The sequence below is a fragment of the Halyomorpha halys genome, unplaced genomic scaffold, assembly GCF_000696795.3.
Source record: "Halyomorpha halys isolate HHAL.00 unplaced genomic scaffold, Hhal_1.1 Scaffold88.1, whole genome shotgun sequence".
NCBI lineage: Eukaryota > Metazoa > Arthropoda > Insecta > Hemiptera > Pentatomidae > Halyomorpha > Halyomorpha halys.
The window spans coordinates 596,043-614,171 of record NW_027114863.1 but is presented as its reverse complement, the minus strand read 5'-3'; the positions used below and the strand labels follow the sequence as shown (position 1 = coordinate 614,171).

Genomic DNA, 18,129 nt, shown 5'->3' with positions numbered 1-18,129 from the left:
CAATGTTTAAGATATTTATTATTTTTTTTAAATAAATAATAATCTCTTTATCTTCTCTGAGCTCTATGTCAATGCTCATCGCAATAATTATTACTTTTTTTTAATACATCTAGAAATGATTAAAGATTTTTAAATTTTATAAATGTTACTCAATAGTTTTTCTAAATTATTTAATATACTAAATAGTAAAATAAATTATACAGCCTTTCAAAATATACGTAATTACACGATTTACATTTCTAGTGTTAAAGATGTTTAACAATTGTCCTATTCTGTACGAAAATAAATAAATTTATTTATTTTAATAGGCCTACTTTGAACTTTGGATCCTACAGGTCCGTGTATGTCCAACATTGTAGAAATCATTGTAACCATTGTACAAAAACAAGACAATTATCGAACTAGGACAATTATTAGCAAAGATATTAAGCTTATTCCCAAATTAAAAAAAAAAAAATTAGAAATAGTAATATAATAAAATGAATTAGTGGACTTTTTTTAACTCCCAAACAATATTTTACCAATTTGATATGCCAATGAGTCTCAGTTGTTTGAATATAGTACTAATATTGAAGCACAGTGAGAGTTTTTATTTCAAAACTATATATGTTAGTAAATCTTAATGTTACTTATTATTATCTTTACATAAACCACTGCAAAGTATTTTGTAGATTCGTTTAGTAATGTTGAAGCTATTAATATTTTTAAAAAAAATTATGATTGAACTTTATAGCATGTACTGGTTAATTTATGTTACCAAAACATAATAATAAAGTAAGGCAAAATGTTTAATTTTAACTAAAAAATATAATGAATTTTAAGAAACTATCGACTATATTCATTAAATATAAGCCTCAAATTTACAGCTTATACGGCTGGTACCAACCGATATGCCATTTATTTCAACTTTTCTTTCATGAGCTGCTAAGAACAAATGTCATCGAATATACTGGATCAATTTATGTCACCAAATCATAATAACAAAGTATGTGTGTATGTTTAATTTAACTAAATACATAAATTTATAACAAACTATCCATTGTGTTCATTAAATCTATATACACCCTCAAATATAGCAATAGCGAAGCATTGCCGGGTCAGTTAGTATATTTATAAAAACATAATATGTCTAGGTAAACGAATTAACAATTTTCTGATAAAAATTCTTGAACGAAAATTGAATTATAGGTTATGTAATACTATCTATAGGAGTATTTGTCATTTACAACTTACATTGCTGATATTGAGCCTATCTTTAGTTTGTTCCTTTTTAAACAGAAAATCGAATGTAATAGTGAATAGAAGTCAAAAGAACTTACGGATATCAACATTTGTTGCTTCCTTTGTTTACCAAGCATATGAACAAGTATTGACTTTATGATAAGTGGCAGACGTGTAGATCCAGTATAAGGTTTATTTACTAGTACTGTAAATGTGAAAAAGGATTTTCTATATATTTTAATATATAAAAAATGTATGCTTTAATACATATAAAACGTATATATATTAAATCATTTTTTTCTTTTTTTTTAATAATTTATTTATTGCTATTTACAACTGTATACACATATATACAACAAGTAAATTTGCTGTAGGTGACATAGTGACATGATAAAAACATGTGGAGAATCTACCCACTGATAGAACTCCAATAACATTTCTAGAGGAGAAGATCTCGAGGCCATCTTCTTTTCAGACGCCTAGGAGGATTATTAGGTAATGAAGGAGAAGCCAGGTTAGAAACAAGTGGATTTGGGTGGTTTAGAAGTTTATTATGGAAGGAACGGTATCTGGTTCTGGCCAAATCGGCAACATATGGAACATTGAGGTCCTGATAGATGACTTGATTTGTGACAAAGTAAGGAGCATTAAGGATTTTGGACTGTAAGAATTGGATTCTGGAGGAATTTGATGGTTTAGTGGAGCCCCAAAGCTCAACTCCGTATGTCCAGAATAGTCATGTAGATCAGTCTTTTGTAATGGATTTATTAAATCCTATTATTTAATTATATCATAATTTTTTTTAATTTGTTAAAATAAAAATTATACTCTATAATATAATATAATATTTTTAATCCTCATACAAGACTGAAAAGACATGAAACTGCATGTAGATTTCGGCTATTGCAGTACTTACTAGACAAACGGTCTATACTTCCAATCCATTACAAAAGACTGATTTCCATGACAATTATAATGCCTATCTGGACATACGGAGTTGAGCTTTGTGGCTCCACTAAACCATCGAATTCCTTTCTTATCCAATCCTTACAATACAAAATCCTTCGTAAAATCCTCAATGCTCTTTACTTTGTCACAAATAAAATCATCCGTAAAGACGTTAATGTTCCATATGTAATCGATCTAGCCCGACCAGCTGTTAATCCTTTCATTAGAAACTCTCTAACCATCAAAACCCTTTTACTTTTGAACATGATTCTTCTTTTATTCCTGACAATCCGAGGCGTCTAAAATGAAAATGGCCTCGATACCTTCTCGTGTAGAAATATGATTAGACCAATGAGTAGTTTCTCTATATGCCTGTATCACTCCATTTTGATCTTACATCACCTTTAATTAATGTTTTATTTAAATACAGTTGTAAATAACAATAAATATTTTTTAAAAATATTTTAAATAAGTTGGAATTAACATATGATACGTTCTTCATCCAGCCAGCCTATTGCTTTTTAAACTGTTCTTTAGTTGGAATAATGGTGACTGAGTATGGTGTCGAAGCTCTCATTAGCTGGATATGTTTACCAACAGCGAGGGCTAATAGGGCCCACATAGGGGGAGGGGGCAGTGACCAAAGGGAGCCGCCCCACTGGACCACATGGCGGAGCGGGCCCCACGATTTCATGGAGCACCTGGTTCGGCACACAGCACATGTTCCTCCGGCGATAATTCGATTAGTCTTAGCGGCTCCTTTTCCCGCTACAGCTATCCCACTATTTTTAGTAAGTTCTGAAGTTGTTATTGCTGGCGCAAAAACCGACGCTGTGTTAGGGACAAACTAAAAGAAAAGACCCAGAGTACCTAAAAAAAAAAAAAAGTCTAGTATCGTTACAAACAATGAAGGGTCAGGGATTCATTACGTTGAATTAAGTTCACAGTTTAATTTAGCTCATTAAGTATTATTTCTTGAACAACGGTTGTGCAAGAAGGTGATTTGTTCAAAATTACACTCAACTGCCAGGTTCTCCCCAATTAAGGGTATCTATTTTATAAAGAAAGTGTGCCTTAGAAAGGCTCCTTAGCCCACAGTATTAACTCACGACTAAAGTAACAAAATTAATAATTATCTGCAACAGCTGGATTTGAACCCGAAGCCGGAAAAATACAGAGCCTTACTCACTCCGCTTACTGAAGCACATAATATACTTAAACGTCTTATTAATTGCGCAGTACGATTTATTTTCGGGATCACCAGAGCAGCATATATATAACCCAGTATTACGCCGAGCTGAAGTGGCTCTATCCATTCTTCCGATGCCAGTATTCCCTAGCTTCCTTTCTATTCCAAGTAATTAGTACTCAATGCCCCTCCTATATCCTAGAAGACCTACAATTGGAATTCTCAGTCCAATCCCGTACTACCAGTTCCCGTTTATCTGACATCTACTCTCGACTTACTAACATACGTTTACGAGTACCAGCCCTTCCCTCGTTTAAAACCCTTACATTTAACTATATTTTACTTCACCAATCTAATACAATATTGTAATAGAAGTGATATTTTGTAACTACCTTTATGTTTTGTTTTTAATGTACTTGGTCAGTTAGTTTTTTAATTTATTTTTTTCTTCTATGTATTTAAAATTATTTATTTCAAATTATATATTTATTTTAAAATACTTAATTATAAGTATGGTTTTTTGGCCAATATATGTTATTGGAAAATTAAAATTAATTTTGTAATTATTCTAAAGGAACCTAGTCCCAGAATAATAAACTATTTTCCATTTCAATATTCCTTAATTAGGGGAAGTATGAAAAATGGACAAACACAATTTTTCTAAATCTCACCTACGGAGTTTGTTAAAGCAATAAATGAAGTTCTGTGGTCATTATCCTCTATTTTACTACCACTGGAGAAAAACACTTAAAATGTTTCTATTATTATGCTTTGATTCAAGGCATAAAATTATATCCATAGTGCTAAAATTAAGAAAACGCCTGCTTGGTTGGAATAACAACTGTTTTAAAACTAATAGTAAAATATTTAAACAATGGAATAAACAATTATCCTATAAAAGTTTTGCGTTCAGTTTAGATTTTTCTAGTATACTCGCGATGGAGCCCATGGAAAAACTTACGGATTGTCCAAAAGACCCTTTTTGCGAAGAGAAGGATCCACAGGTCAACTGTTTCGGTGAGTTTGATAAAAATATTTATATTTCAAAAAGTGTATTTTTTAACTATCAAGTAAGGAATTCAATTTTCAAAAGTATTGTGTAATAGGGATCACCAAACTTTTAGTCGAATCACTGACAGGGCCAAGACACATGCTAGACTCTAGCTGTCCAACTTAAGGCCCGCGAGAGTTTTATTTGGTCGTTTATAAGTAAGTTAAAATAATATTGTGATTTATGGTACTCAACTTGAGAGCTCTTAGGGACTTTACCAATCATCTCAACAAGTTTGCAAGGGAAAAAACAACAATATCAGATTTGGCTGGGATCATCAATCAGTTTCATAATAAGCTAAAAGTGTTCAATCACACTTTGGGAAACAAAACTTTAATATACTTTCCAACTATTACAGCACTTACTCGACAAATACAGTCTTAACTTCCGATGCATTACAAAAGACTACATCACTATAATAAAGTCTATCTAGACATACGAAGTTGAGCATTGGGGCTCCACTAAGCCTTCAAATTCCTCCCGAATCCAATCCTTATAGTACAAAATCCTTAACGCTCTTTACTTTGTCAAAAGTCAAGTTATCAAGTTATCCATCAAGACCTCAATGTTCTATATGTTGCCGATTTGGCCAGAACCAGATACCAATCCTTCCATGATAAATTCCCAACCACCCAAACCTACTCGTTTCTAATCTGGCCTCTTCTTCATTACCGGATTATTAGGTAATCCTAGGCGTCTGAAAAGAAGATGGTCTCGAGGTCTTCTCTAGAAATGTTATTGGAGTTCTATCAATGGGTAGATTCTCCACATGTTTGTTTCATGTCATTTTATAACTTATATAATATTTACTGATTGTGTATATATTTTTATACAGTTGTAAATAACAATAAATAAATTATTAAAAACAAACAAACAAATATTTACTTTCTTGGCTGTCTTTAGTTAGTTAAGAAATTAAATATAACGCTTTTTCAAGCTGTACTTCTCAAACCTATGAAATAATTGATAAGTTCAATGTCAGTTCCAAAAAAATTGAAAGTCTCAAAAGTAGTCTACTGCTGTATGATCATCCTCGCAGAGATATAGTCGAAGACCAACCACATGATCCAAAACTTGAACTACGCAAGTTGAGCAAGCTGAAGTTTTCCTAATCAACAGGAGAGAACAGGCCAATGAATTATTCAGATTTCTGCTTAAAGAGAAATTCCTAAACTTGGAAAATTTAGGATCTAAAAATGTCATCAATGTTCAGAAGCCCGTACCAATGTGAAAGTGTGTTTTCGTCAACAAAGTTAAAAAGAAAACAAAATAGACATAAACGTTCTGATGTGTTTTTACTTCTGATGAAGATGGCTACAACAGAACTGGGCATTCGTTCGTTGGCAACAATGTTTACACTAAATATATATTTAAATTGCCATTGAAATGTTTGTATCGATTCATAAATGATATATAGTCTTTATATTTTCCTTATTTATGTATAACAAATACTTGTCCAATATAAAGAAATATTACTGATTTTGGTTTTACTGATAACTTTATCTTATACACTTACCTTATTGATATTATTAAGTTTAAAATTTAAAGTACATAATCATCATATTATATAACCTCATTCAAGATTTTTGCTTTTGAGGCTCTGTAGGTTGGACATCCCTGGGCTATATCATCTTACTAATAGGATGTTCTGAAGTACACACACATTTTAAGTTTCAGTCTGAGTCCATTATTGTGTTTATTAATTGTTTGATAAATTAAACATCTGATAGTTCTTTTGTTTGATTTAATTACATTTATATTTTACATTGTACACAAAATGAACTAAGACTCCCCCTCCTCCAGCCTGTTGCTGGTCGTAGTATCGGAATTGCTATAAGGAAGTATGTGGATTTCAAATAAAATTGACAAATTAAAAAATATTAAAATTTGGGTATTTGCAAAACAATACACATATTTATTCCTCCTCTGTTTAATATGCACATTTATGATAAAAAAAAAGTTCAAAATAGTAAGTTTTATTAAAAATAATAGTTTGTTTGTTTGTTTGGTTGTTTAGTGGCACCAAACTTCAGTGCTCATCAACGCCATTTATATTTTATTTAATTTTGCTAATATTCGTTAAATTGTATTTGATTATTTTATTTATTTAATTTTTTTAAAATTTTTTATTATTATTATTATTTTTTTTTTCTTCCGATCAAGTTATATTTTTGTCAGTAAATTTTGTGATTTCAAAAACTGAAACACCAATTCTTTTGCCTTATCATCGTCTCCAATGGTTTTTGAGATATCTTGGCTTAGTCCCGAGCTATTGAGGTGTGGTGTAAAATATGGGCATCGTTGGAAAACATGGTTTATTGTTTAATTGTTATTGCAATACTGGCAGTTCGGAGGCGTTTCTTTTGATATAAGATAGGAGTGGGTGAGCCTCGTGTGACCTATTCTCAGCCTAGTCAGTACAACTTCCTCTCTACGGCATTTGCGACTGGAGGTACCCCAGGGCTTGACATCCTTTTTAATTATAGTTAATATAATAATAATAATAAAATAAGAGTTAATAGTAATAATAAAAATAATAGTTTTGCAATAACTATACATATTAAATATCAGTTTTAGTAATAAATTTTTCATAGTAATGATTTTTATATATTTAAACTAACTCATTGTTTGTAGAAGAAAGAAAACTCTTGAATGCTACATAGGTTTGTTCTTGAACTAAAAAATATTTATATATGTATATGTAGTTATAGACCGTAAAAAATGATATATAAGAAGATGATCAGGGTTACGGTCAAAAGAGAAACAAAAATAGTTTACAACTATTTATTTTCCGAGGTTTCGCCCCACTTTGCAGGGCTTCATCAGGGCTGCTCAAAGCGAACGGTTGCTTTGAACAGCCCTGATGAAGCCCTGCAAAGTGGGACGAAACGTTGGAAAATAAATAGTTGTAAACTATTTTTGTTTCTCTTTTGACCGTAACCCTGATCATCTTCTTATATATAAAAAATATTTAGCTCACCCTCATCAATATAAATTCCAGTCGTTATATTATTAGGTATAAATATATTTTTTTGGGATGTTTCACATTTTTCATCTTCAAAGAGGGAACTACAACTCCTGAGCTATTTATAGTTCTGTTTCTCAAGCATGTTTTTTATTTTTTTAAAAGATCGAAATTAATGATTATCTCATTAAAATATTTTCTTTGTATTTTATTTTCAAAATAAATCTCTTTGTTTAATTAAAGTTTTATTGGCTATGCTGTTTCAGTAGCCCACAGAACGCTTCCTTCTAGTTGTACAATTTTTGTAAACTGTGTTTTGAATGTGTGCCGTAAAGAGGTTATTTGATCTTTATCCTCTTTTGAGAGGAAACCAACATATTTGTCTTCAATTCCTTTGGGGTTTACAACTTCTTCAACTAATTTTACCAGACGTTAGAAGAGAAAAAAAAACATTAAAAATTAAAAAAAAAAATTTGGACAAAAATTGGATATTCCGTTTTAGAAGTCGAGGCCTCATATTAGAATTAATTAGCATTAAATCACACTGGGCCATCTGAAACCCTCTCTTCTCTTTCCAGAATGTAGCAGGAAGCTTAAAAAAAAATTGGAACCATATCCTATTTATATCGAACAATAAAAAAAAAACATAATATTTAAGTAACAAACAAATATAGTCTGAACTAAACACTTAAAAACTCTTAGATTATGAATGAAAAAATATTATAACACACATTTCTAACATTAATTATGTTATCGTAAAGGAAAATATGACAGTCTTATTGGAGCTCGGTATCGACGCATTTTACAATCTCCAAGGACTCGCGTTCGAATCCGGCTGTAGCAGATAACTATTTCATGTTTAACTGTAGCCATGAGTCAGCCCTGTGGGCTTGAAATCCCTCCGGGGTCCACCCAGTCTCATAAAATGGATACCCTAATTGGGTAAAAATCAGTCGGTTGAGCGTGATTCTGGCCAAATCATCTCCTACCACTACCGTTGGTCTAGTAACTGTACTTAATTACATAGTACTGCACCCTTAACCCTTCATGGGTTGTAGTAGAACAGAAATTATTTTTTTTTAAGATATAATGACATCAGTAATGTTCCCAAGACTGAAGCTGAGCTACTGTGTGCAGGCAAACATTACCATCGCTATGGTTTGATTTATATTGTATTTAAAAATCACAAGCCAATTCCAAACCATCGTTAATGGTTATGGTATCCTCCTGAAACCCATTCTATCCTTTTCCAGCTTATTCTAGGTTCTAGACTTCGGGAGCATTAGCAGATCCTTCAATGATTTGGAGGAATCTTCTACCTCTCCCGTAATTTCCTTCCTAAACAGACTATCCAATTCCTTGTCTCATCGCTTATTTATGACTCGGTTTTTTAGTACGATCAACTATAAACTTAAAAGAGAAATGGACTTCTACGGTGAATTATTGAAATATTCAGCAGAGGGGTTGCACAGCCCTACACTCCTTCAAAGCAAAAGTGAAGCCAAAAAAGCTATGTCCACGAAAGGAAGGTTTATGTTGAGGTTAATAGGGATAGCTGCCGTTGTGATTTAAAATAATATAGATGACAGCCATTTATTGGCTAGTACTCTTCCTCTGCTCCTCTGCCACGCCCCTGAAAGGCACTTAAGACCTGCTTTTTTGGCTTCACTTTTTCTGCCAGCTAACCCTCTCTATTATACTCTTTCCTCCATGGATATTTAGAGTTAACCTTTGTTCACAGTATTCAGTACCACATTATTATATTCCATTGCACTGATTCCTGAAATTACAATTGCTGAAATAATAAATTATTTCCAATTATATTATGGCACTCGTAATACCATCGTGATAACACTTCATTAACACCCTTCCGACCTTTATTCCCCCTTCTAATACGAAGGCTGGGTTTGAAATATCCTTTGTTAATCCCCCCCTCTCGAAATTCGCGATGGTTCCTCTTCCAGCATTCAAGTCGCGTATCTTTGTCAATCCCCTATTCATTCAATATTCATATATTTTTATTATTTAATGAAAAAATTAATTATTTAACTGATTATGGTATAACTCTTGAATTACATGGATTTTTCTTTCTTTTTTACAGAATGCTTCGCCAAAACTCCCTGCTACAACGCCGTGGCAGCTCAGTTCTCCATAAGACAGCCTCGGCCGAAATTCCTGTCGACTTGCCCCTTCAGGAAGCGGTTCAGGATGGAGTTCTTCTTGAGCAAAAAAGCTTTAGCCAAGTTCCTGGAGTCGAAGCTTACCCAACCTTTAGTTCAACTGCCAGATCAAAATCAAAAGTACATGCTTGTTTTAAAATATCAACTAATGAATAGTATTACCATATTTTTGGCTCAATTAGTTATTTCATTATCCAATTCCTTATTAAACTTAATCATGTATTTAATCAATGTTCTTTCTCCCTGTGTAATAATATATGATAGTTATCTTCTTGTTTGAAGATGGTTTTAATCATTGAAGAAAAATACAAAATATATAAACAAAATCTCGTGCAGTACGTGCATCACACACAATTTTACAACCCTACATATATTCCCAAATTTTGTATAGATTGGTGGGTTCGTGTTGAAGTTTTCACTATTTTTGTGATTTGAAAAGAATAAAAAAAAAATTAAATAAAACGAGTGCAGGAGAAAATTATGAATAAAATATTTTATTTTTTCGTTGTTATGAAAATTCGCATTCAGGATTTCTAGTGTTGGAATATAAACGAATATTAATTTTGTTTTATTTCTTATATAAAAAGAATTAAAGCCAAAGTAGTGTCTCAGCAAATTTTATTTTAACGTTCATTATTCTTTTTGGGTTAATATAACTTAAAACAAGTACCTATAACCCTTAGGATAGGAAATTAAAATTTTTTAGATAGATAAAAGCATTATTTAGTAATAAAAAAAATATAGTACAAATTCCCAAGAGGTTAGCAATAATTTCTAATCCCAAATATTTGGTAAAATTAAAACATTTTCTACTCGATATACACTACAATGGAAATCTTTAGGTTATTGTGGAAAAAACATAGAACATAAAATCAAGGTAAGATGATTTTTTTTTTTTGTTTTCATTTATTCTACTGGTTTTTCTTCTCTACAATGATAAAAAGACGTAATTTGATAATTTAGGTAACTAATTAAAAACAGAAAATAATCAATTAATGAATATCAAAATTAGAAAATGTCTAATACCTTGAATCTACAATCGCAACTCAAACACGATTTTCTCAGAAATATTTTAAGAAACGCCTCTTTGGCAACTGGTCTATAAACTACAGTTAGAAACTGTACAACAGCACATCACGCGGAGACACATTAAATTCTTCGACTGTCTCCCTGCTTCCTTCAATCCAGTATTCCAGTCTATCACCCCATCCCCCCTTCCTGCGAGGTGGCAGGGCAGGAAAGATCCCAAAAACCCTATTAATATCACCTCATAGCTCCATCTTCTGATGCACCCCAACCCCCTCCCTCACACTTCTTTTGATTTCAGACTGTTTCTCTTATCATTTCACTATTATCTATTGTCTTTATTATTTTTATTTTTATTTTTATTTATCTTTATTTTTTTTTTTTATTTATATTATATGCAATATAACACGGGGCCTCCTCCGCCTCACCTCCGGACTCAAATAGTTGCTGAACGGATAGCTCATATGTAAAATTAAATATAACAGGTAACCTTTAAATACCAAAGGTAGTAAAAGGTAAGACACAACACGAATTACTTTTTCTTTCTACACAGTAATGCACTACTAACTCACATTTTATTTCTGTTTTAGAGGGTTCGGAAAAAAAAAACTGGTCTACGATGTATAGATCAAAGATAAGTATTTACCCTTAATCATTGCGTTAATAGTTTTGTTGGAAAAGGTAAACTATAATATTTTCTAATGATTTTGACCGATTTTAAAACCATCCTAAAATAATTAAATTTTCCAAACTATTTTATGAATTTTTAAAAAACTATTTAGGTTAAATATGTCTTCCAAAATAGACTTATGGGTTAAAATCACAACCTGATGATTGGAAGGTAAATCAATTTAAAAAATTTCGAAAGATAAATTTCATCTAAATAATTATGAAATAACCTAAAGATTTCCATTTTAGCGTTTATCGAGCAGAAAATATTTAATTTTACCAAACATTTCGAATTTGGAATTATTGCTAACCTCTAGGGAATTTTTACTATATTTTGTTATTACTAAATAATGCTTAAATCTATCTAAAAAAATTTATTTTCTATCTTAAATGGTATTGGTACTTGTTTTAAGTTATATTATCTCTTTGAGAAAAATGTTACACCACAGTATTAAAACTTTGAAGTGAGCTTTCAAAGCTCAAACTTTCAAAGATTTTTGGATTTTTAAATTGTAGGTAGGGGAGGAGGAAGAAAAAAAAAAGATGTGAGTAACAGTGAAAAACTATAATGTGATATTAAAATAAAAATGATCTTATGGTCAACAATTTACTTACAGGTTCTAAAATTAACGACTTAATTTATTGCTTGTATGATAAGAATCGTTGCTTATCAGATAAAGTGTGATTGATATTTATGAACGCATAATTTTACTTAAGTTTCTTGGCTACCGAACTTAGCTGAAGTTATAAAATTGACTAGCTGATTTTTAATATATCTAATTTATATATTATATATATGCATGTATATATATATAATAATAATAATATACTTATTTATATGTATATTACTAATAATATTATAACAAATTATAACAAGTGGTTGTTGCAAGAGCCAGAATAGGAGATTCCAAATTAGCACACCTCCACTTAATCACAGGAGGATCAACCTATATGCCAAACCTGTCAGTCCCCATTATCCACAAAGCATATAATTGAAGAATGCTCATAATTTCGTCAAACCTTTGAAAATAATAAAATTCCTCGTACCAGAGAATTGGCCCTAAAAGACTCAGCAGAATCCATAGACAAAATAATAAAATTTCTCAAAGAAACTCAACTTTATACTAAAATATAATCCACCAATACCGACCAGTGTAAAAAGGAAATAGTCTACATTCAACTATCAAATGTCAAAGACAAGAAGATAAATAAAGTAAAAAGGGGGTAATAACCAAGATGTTGATCGCCCTGAATAAAAATAAAATATAATCCAAATCGTGGTGATATGGAAACAAGTTGCTTCTGACGCTATCTACCCACAGTTAGAGCAACTAACAAACTCTAGGGAGAGCCATCTCTAGGCTGAATCTAGAATTTTGTAACTTGTCGCAACTCCAAGACTTACAAATGTTTGGTAAACGAAGGAGGCAACAAATGTCTATTTCCACATGCTTCTATGCTATTTTGATTTTTATTGGTTATAAAATTCGATTTTCATTATAAAAAGGAACAAAAACAAAGATACGATAAATGAAAAGATACGTAAATATCAGGAAAGTAGGTGGTAAAATTCATAGAAATAATACTACATAACCTATAAAGTCAACCTTCGTTCTTGATTCCTAACATCCAGGCAAACATATACCACTGTCGACACCGCCTTCAGCGGCCCAGCAACCATTCTTATAATGCCATCCCGGCAAAACAAGATAATCAGATAGCCGGTATATGTACATATACTTTTTCTTATTATATATATTTGTTAATGCTTTCCTTGCTTTAGGAAGTAAGAAAAAAAAATTTGTTCTTGAATTTTATCAGAAAATTGCTATGTTATATAGTAATATATAAAATATATATTACTGCTACGTTAAAAAAAATATAAAATAAACTGCTATAATTAACTAACATGATTAACTACAATTCGATAGAATTTTAAATTATACCATCTCAAAATAGAGTTTTTTATTGAATCCAAAAGCTGGTAAAATAATTTAATTAGTTAAAACACGGAGATCACAAATATTTATCAGTTGGAAGTTCTAAAACAATGAAAACTGGACACAAACGTGTAGATGCAGCACAAGCGCCCTTTCATTTGTGTCCAAAAAAACGACCACAAATTCACGCCAACTTGTACCAGTCTACCCAAATAGCCCATCCCTAAGTTTATAGATGCGGAATTTGCCATAGTTTGGCAAACGTGTAGATGCGCCTTTACACTAAGTACTCACGGCCTCTCGATACATCTTGCTCCCCAACTCCTGCTGTCTATAAATTAAATAAACCAAGAGAAAGTGATTATTTTACCCCTCATGTCGATAGAAACTGTACTTAAAAACCAGGTTGAATCAAAAGAAAAAGTAAATCATTTTTTTCTAGTAAAAAATCAATATCTCTCGCATTTTTTTTTCTTTTTTCTGAATTTACCATCTTTCAAATATTAAGTAAATAGCGATTTTAACAAGTATGTTTTTAATTCTGTTGATAGCTGAAAGTTTACCCGAAAATAATATAAAGGGTTAATTAGAGCACCCGTAAGTGCTCAGGACGACAACTTGTTTAAGCAAGTTCCTAAAATTTTAAACTATGTCTAACTATACTAGTGAATTTAAATACACAATTTACAATATTCCAAGTATATTATTCTCTGTTTACTGTTTAAACAGTATAAAAAATTTATTAAAACATTTATTTTTATTGCATAACAACAACCCAAAGTACAGTAAAATCATTTATAAAAGTGTGTACATACCTGTGATTTTCCCCCACCTTTCTTTTATTACCATCGAAAGCAAAACAATTCAAAATCTTGGGAAGGAACCTCCCACTGGTGGTACTTCAAGCATTAATTTAAATTAGAAGGCTCCATGGCCATCTTCTTTTCAGGCGCCTCGGAAGATTATCAGGGATTGTTAAGGATGAGAGATTAAGAACAAACGGGTTAGGATGGGTAAGGATTTTGAAATGAAAAGACGTATATCTGTTTTGGGTCAAGTTTACAACGAATGGGAGGTCTTTGAAGATGAGTTTATTTGTAACGTAAAAGGAGCATCAAGGATGTTAAGTAGGATTTTGGGGTTGAAATTAAAAATGGCAGCTGTTTCAAAACGTTAAAATAATTAATGTTTTATTTAGAGCTGAATTATCTTTAAAACTACCAATAACACTATAAGTTCTAAGAGAACATCACTTAAAGTGCAGTAAATTTGCTAAAATGTGAGCCCTAATAGAGCTATTTACGTTCAATAGTTCTCGAGAAGCTTTTTAAATTGCTACATTCCATAAAAATGTTGTACAGAATGCACTGTAAGATTAGTAATTAGTGAATTTATTTTGAGAAATCTATATCTCAAAAAGAGGTTCAGATGTCTATTAGTGATCAAATTAAAGCTGGTTTAACGGACTATAAAGTAGTTTATAAAGTTTATCTTCGTAAGAGTAGTCATTTTCATGATATTAGCTAAAAAAAAATTGATTTGTAGTTGTTCAAAGACATGTACAAAATTTATATTCATATGCGAATATCATAAAAACTACTGCCGCTACGAAGATTCGTGTCATAAACTACTTTATATGTATAAGTTAAATTTCTTTTATTTTGAGTACTGACAGACAAATGTACGTCTTATGGTTCAAAAGATTTGTTTTTTAACCACAATGAATCAATTTGTCCGAACAACTAGAAATAAACATTTTGTGAATTTATTTTTTCAAATATCATGAAAACTACTATTCCTACAATGATAAACGTTTTAAACTATTTCATAATAAATTTAACTAGCTTTAATTTGAGTGCTGGCAGACATCTGTACGTCTTATAATTTTAGAAATAAAGTTTTTCATAAATCAAACCTATTGTCAGAAAAACTATAAATCAATTTCTTTTAGCAAATATCATAAAAACTACTATTCCTATGAAGATAATGGTCTTAAACTTTATAGTACATTAAACTAACATTAATTTGATTGCTAATAGACATCAATTTGTTACATATTTTCTGAGATATAGATTTTTTTAATATAAATTCACTAACCTGTAATCTTTCAGTACATTTTTATAAAATGTTGATTTTTAAATAGCTATATCTCGAGAACCATTGAACGTAAAATGCTCTATTAGGGCTAATATTTCTGTAAATTTACTCTAATTATAATAATGTTCTCTTAGGTTTTCTATTATTGTTAGTAGTTTTAACGATATAGAGCTCAGAATGAAAAAATTATGTTTTGAAACAGCCACCATTTTTTATTCCCCCTACCTATACTTGGTAGACTCATCAATTTTGACTAGTAGTTATGCATAGTTTTCATTAAAGTAATCAAAAATTATTTAGTATAAAATTATTTAGCTTTAATTTGAGTGTAAATGACATTTTTAAGTCAAATGGTTAGTGAGATATTAATTTCTCCAAATAGATTCTCTAACTACTGATATTTCAGTACATTTTTATGAAATGTTGCTTTTTAACTATAGGACATAAATAGCTCTATTAGGGCTAATATTTCAGAAAATTTACTCTTCTTTAAATAATGTTCTTTTAGATTTCCTAGTGTTGTTGGTAGTTTTTAAGATAAGGAGCTACGAATGAAAAATTAATGTTTTTTAACGTTTTGAAACAGCTGTCATTTTTAGTTCCCCCTACTTATACTTAGCAGATTTATCAAACTCGACTACTAATTATACATAGTTTTCATTAAATTAATCATTTCTTTTATTTTCAGTTCTATTCACGGTTTGGATAGCAAAGGTTCCTAGCCGTATAATTATTAATAACCAAGAGCAGTTGCTTAGTTTTTTAACAAAATAAAAACCTTATATCCACATAATCGATAATTGGGCCATATGTTGGCCGTAACAACTTATAATATACTTAGAATAATATTATTGTTATTATATTACAAATAAGAATAAATAACTCATGACAGGAAGAAAGTTTATATTCGTTATTTTCATCTCCATAAAAATGTATTACCATTGTAATGAATTTCCAGATTTACATCAAAATCTTCAAACAAAATCTTTATACCGAAATCTTCGACCAAAAATGCCAATGGCTTGCTGGAATGGGAAGAAATAAAAACAAAAAAAAAAGAAGGGCTATTTTCCAAAACGACATAAGATAAGCTAGACATTTCCTTAAATGACTTATTATGCAAAATACGGTATGGTTTTGAAAAGAAAAAATGTTATCGGGTGTAAGTTTTTCTCAATGGCCCAAGATGATCCTGGAAGCTCTCACTGCCGGAAGCCTCCTTTGTGACGCCCACTTACCACATTTGACGGTTCCCATAAAATTATAGAAAGTCTCCAGTACTTACATATCTTATATATATGTATTTGTTATATAAGTGGGGAATCACTTTCTCTTTAGGTGTGAAAACGTTTGAAAATTTCTTTGACCAATAATATTTTTAAAAAAATTTGATATACCTTTGTTTACCTCTTCCAAGTCCTAAAAGCAATGTGCGGTAATAATTAAAAAAAAAAGTTAAATGATAATTTGTCTATTCTAGAGCCCCAGGAACCCAAAAAATGATTTGCATCTTTGAATATTTGTACCATATAAAATGAATAATTAAAAAAAAAATCACAATATAATTCAATTTAAAACGGTAACTTTAATGAAATAAAATGAATCGTAACTAATTTACTTAATTTATTGTAGAATTGTTTAACCTTTTATCCAAATTCTATTATTTTTTATTCTTGAGAAAATTTTTTTAAAAATTTTATTTATTGATAAGGACTATAACTGCCACAAAGTTGTTGGGAAAAATAAAAATAAATAACTAAATGATAAAAAATAAATAAAATTGCTCTATGTATCTATAAACAGAAAGATAAATAAAATGAACATCATCAAATAAGTAGAATTATGAGTTCAAATTTTTTGATTATGTCTGGTCCTAAAAATAGTGGTCATAAAAAATGGAGGACATTTTTTAAAATCAGAAAATGGTGCTTTTAATGCTTTGGTTAGAATTAAAATGTGTAATTCGATACAGATATGAAGTATTAGTATGTTGTAAAATTTATCACTAGCTATCTCTACTTAGTACTCATCTCCCTTAAAATTAACCTACCTTATAATTGAATACAAGGGTGGATGAAGGTGTTAAGTGAAATTTTAGGAAAAATTGAAATTTTTGTTTAGAAGAAATTTTTTTTGTCTACAAAGTATCTTTTTTAATTTTTCTGTACCTTAATTTATGTTAGTTTTCAGATGTTAAAAATCGAATTTTGAAGTCTAAAATAAGAATAAATAAACATTAAAATTTAATGTTCTTTAAATAAATAATTTAAATTTTATCCATTATAGCCTCAAAACACTTTCTTTTCTTTACAAGTCCGACGTTTCGGTCAATTCGGCCATCCTCAGGAACAATCTATCACAAAACAGCTTTTATTACATTTATGATCCTCAACAATTCAGAATACTTAACAATATTATTTATAATTTATCTTACCTTAATACAATTTTTGAACTAAATGATTTAAAAACACAACTTCATGCAGGCTTTTCTGCCCAGGTCAATTCAACAATTTCTCTATGAAACATTAAAACATTAGGTAAACATATATTTTTTGTTATTGAGCATATCATCCTACATTATGTATAATTACCTAATTAGTCAATTTTCACATTAAAACAAAAATTAAAATTCTTTATCGCAGTTACTTATTTGTTGAAATTCATCACAACAATGCTTGTAACATTTCCTCCACTCAGGTCAAGCATTAAAATTATTTATTATAAATATATTTTTGTTAATTTTTCTCTTTATGTCATTAGTAAAATTCCCAACTAAAAAACATTAACCAGTCTCAAGAACGTATTTAAGATTCTAAATTAAATTAAATTTTTCTTATATTCGT

At 30.3% G+C, this 18,129-nt stretch overlaps 1 protein-coding gene across 2 annotated transcripts in view; it reads left to right on the top strand.

The window, feature by feature from the left end:
• Window positions 1–4,240: 4,240 nt before the first annotated feature.
• Window positions 4,241–18,129, top strand: part of LOC106677135 (uncharacterized) — a 167,332-nt gene continuing 153,443 nt past the window's right edge. For both annotated transcript variants that reach the window (XM_067051965.1, XM_067051964.1), the window contains exons 1-2: window positions 4,241–4,375; window positions 9,476–9,674. In XM_067051965.1, coding sequence (XP_066908066.1) covers window positions 4,297–4,375; window positions 9,476–9,674 — 278 coding nt within the window. In that variant the 5' untranslated portion in view covers window positions 4,241–4,296. The remainder of the gene's footprint in view (window positions 4,376–9,475; window positions 9,675–18,129) is intronic.